General features: G+C 32.9%; 1 protein-coding gene across 1 annotated transcript; it reads left to right on the forward strand.

Moving 5' to 3' along the window:
* Positions 1-254: 254 nt before the first annotated feature.
* LOC131069939 (ethylene-responsive transcription factor 1A) lies at positions 255-791 on the forward strand. Its single transcript, XM_058005485.1, has one exon. The coding sequence runs from the start codon at positions 255-257 to the stop codon at positions 789-791; it is 537 nt and encodes a 178-aa protein (XP_057861468.1).
* The last annotated feature ends 2,575 nt before the right edge of the window (positions 792-3,366 follow it).

A 3,366-nucleotide genomic window follows, 5' to 3' on the forward strand; every position in this document is an offset into this window, starting at 1 on the left:
GCCAGTCAATAGTCTCAGCATGTGCTTTGAATTTCTAGTTTATCATATCCTCCTCGAGTAAAACACGAGGAAAGTGTAACGAAGTCGTGTTTGTCACGCAATATTTTGGAGTGATAAAAGTCTTCTAAAACGAAATTGCGAGGTAATGCACGAGAAAAGCACACTTAGATTGTCACACAATATTTTAGATTAACATAGGCCGCCACAGCAATATCATTCAAGATCCGTCAGAAAAAAAAAAAAGAGCCGTGGTGATGATGAGCACGACAACAGAGGACGAAGGCAATTTGTGGAATGCTGTTATACACTATTTGCCTGGTTATCAATTCTCCTCTTGTAATACCACTACTGTCCCATTGGAAACAGCCGCAACAGTTTTGGCAGAGGAGGAGAAACAATATTCTGCAAATAGCAGGCCAAGCTTCTGGTCAGAAGAAAATGAAAGGGGAAACAAAAGAGAAGAAAAGCATTACAGGGGAGTGAAGTTCGTTAAGTCTCGCCGCAAGTATGCTGCGGAGATTAGAAACCCAGAAAAGAAGGGCTCAAGACTTTGGCTCGGTAGTTTTGATAGGGCAGAAGCAGCTGCAGCAGCATATGATCGTGCGGCATTCCAAATGCGCGGTTCAAAGGCTATTCTCAACTTCCCACTTAACGTTGAGTCCGGCATGTATGTGGATATCTTTTCTCAAACATCTCCTTTTCATACTCCACCAAACATTCCAAAACAAAAGAAGAGAAAAAGGTTAGATAAAGCTCAAGCATCCCAAGAAATTGGTTCTGATAATCCATAGTTCTATTGCATGTTTCTACTCAGCCAAAGATTGGTAAACATTTTGATGTTGTCCCACCATTATTATCATAGTAGATTATTAGTATTATGGTGTAGGGACTGTAAGAAGACGTATGTTTTGGGTTCTCTCTCCATATGCTTAGGATCGGCACTAATATACAGACAATCTTTTATATTTCATTATAATAAAGTAATTTTCTTCTACGTTTTATATAGGCACCTCTAATTTTTTCAATTTTCTTTACATTTCATGAAAAGCACGTTGCAGTAAGAACTCAGAGCTCTAAGGGCTATGGATATTAGGATATGCGTTTGAATTTTGCCCAAACACTAGAATCGACAGAACCAGCTTTCTAGTTTATAAAATTTAGAATGGAAATTTTAAGCCTTGAGAAAAGAAAACACTATGACCAATTGTTATGTAAGAAAAATGACGAATATAAGTAATTATCAGAGCAATAGGCTCTGTTTTAAATATTATATATTTTTCTTTGATTATTAGTTACTGCGTTTCATGGGGATTCTCTTATTTCAATCAAATCATATAATTTTTTCCTCATTCTTCTTTGTGGGGAGAATTCTCTAGATCTTTACGGTATATTTAATTTTTGTCTTACAGAAAATATACAATTTGTTTTCTTTAGATTGTGGTTTTTTCCTTATTAACGAAGGAATTTTTTATTCTTATTTCTTTTTAAGAAACATTTTTTTATTCTTATTTCTTTTTAAGAAACATTGACAAATTAAAATAGGGTAAGTTGAATATTAAATTAACAGTCTAATGTGTTTCACTATATGTTGGAAGCAAGTTGCATATTCATGCAAGTGACATTTGAATGTAGCATTTTGTAAAATAGTCATAGTGTTAAGATTTGAAGGCATGATAAATGTTGAGGAAAAAAGGTAAACTATTGAAAAGAAAAAAATAAATCAAGGAACTATCATATGTTAATTATGAGCTTGTACAAAATTTTAAAGTAGTAAGAATACAATCTGTAGTCACACAAATCTGTCCAGCTTAATTAAATAAATATTTGATATTTATTTGATTAAAAATGCACTAGCCACCAGTTAATTAAATTAATATTTAATTAATTCATCTCCAAACATTCTTCTATTAATTAAATAAATTATTCAATTTATTTTAATTAATTCATTAAATCAAATTCAAGTCAATTAAATAAATAAAATCTATTTATTTAATTAAATCCCCTTTTCCTCTTTTAAATAAATTAAATAAACATTTATTTAAATCATTATCCCCACCCCACTTGCATTTTCTTACAAATACAACTTGCACACATTTATTGAAATAAATGAATTTTTATTTTAATAAAATCCTATTTTCCCCCACCCACCAAATCCACTTGCAAAAATATAATCCCCTTCTAGATTCTTCTAACCCCTTCCTAATTAGCCTAATCCATCCCCTAATTATTGTCACATTCTTAAGCAAAATGAAGTCACCTCTCAAAGACTTCAAAAGTCTTTGAAAAGCATTTAATGCTTTGTGTGTTCAACAAATTAACCCCCAAAGTCTTCCAAGACCACTAATGGCTCTTACATGACCATTTATGGCTCTTACATAACCATTTATGGTTATTTCAAACTTGTCCCCCCAAACATTTATTGTTTTGACCATATTCATCCATTTCACATTTGCACAAGAGTTTATCCATTGGATAAAAGCTTTATTATTTGAATAAAGAGTTTATTCATTCAACTAATCTTGACTTTAACTCCCAAGGTCATATCAAGCATTTAATACTTATTCCCTCCCCTCTCAACCTATCTCACATTGACACTTGTCATCCTGGGATTGGGTTGAAAGCCCTCACATGGATTTGAAATCATTCAATCCTGACCCTTGTTGAGATTGCTTAATCTCAACCATCCATTGCTCCATTTTCCCTATAAATAGAGCCCATTTCTTCATAATCCAGATCCTGAAAACTTGTATGCATTTAAGCTATAGGCATTTTAAGAGAGCATTTTAGCATAATTAACTAATATCTTGTTATTTTGGATAAAATCAATCATTTTAATATCAATAGTATAGTATTAGCTTTTTATGTATATTTAGAGCAAATACTTCAATCTCAATCCTCCATAAGCATCCATAGTGCAAAAAGCTGCTAAGAGCTACACTATTTTGGAACTTGGAGAGGAGAGGAACAAAGGAGAAGAAGCCAAGAGCATGTTAGGAGGTATTTGGAGATGCCTCATCATATTTGCTTCTTTAGTTAAATATGCTTTCATGTTTTTAGTATCTCTTTTGATATGCCTATTTAGATTAGTTTTTGATTGACTAACACTAACGATTTTCTTGTGTGTTTTGTGTTGTTTGTCATTTGCTAACCTTGTCCCTTTTGTAGGGCATCATTTGGTGAACTCGACATGAATCCAAGCACCAAAAATATCATTTTTTTTAACCACTAACATGTTTGAATGTTGAAAATGTCACACAGGTTGTGCTTTGGCACTATTGAGCTCGTTCTAGTGCCATCGATACTTATAGTTTTAGCGCTATTGTTCTTACAATAGCGCTATTGTCTCAAGTTCAGTGCTTTTGAAAC

This window comes from Cryptomeria japonica, chromosome 6, assembly GCF_030272615.1.
Source record: "Cryptomeria japonica chromosome 6, Sugi_1.0, whole genome shotgun sequence".
NCBI classification, from domain to species: Eukaryota; Viridiplantae; Streptophyta; class Pinopsida; order Cupressales; family Cupressaceae; genus Cryptomeria; species Cryptomeria japonica.

Bases quoted from the DNA above. Each gene is read 5' to 3' on its own strand.
- LOC131069939 (XM_058005485.1), top strand. From the start codon at position 255: ATGATGAGCACGACAACAGAGGACGAAGGCAATTTGTGGAATGCTGTT.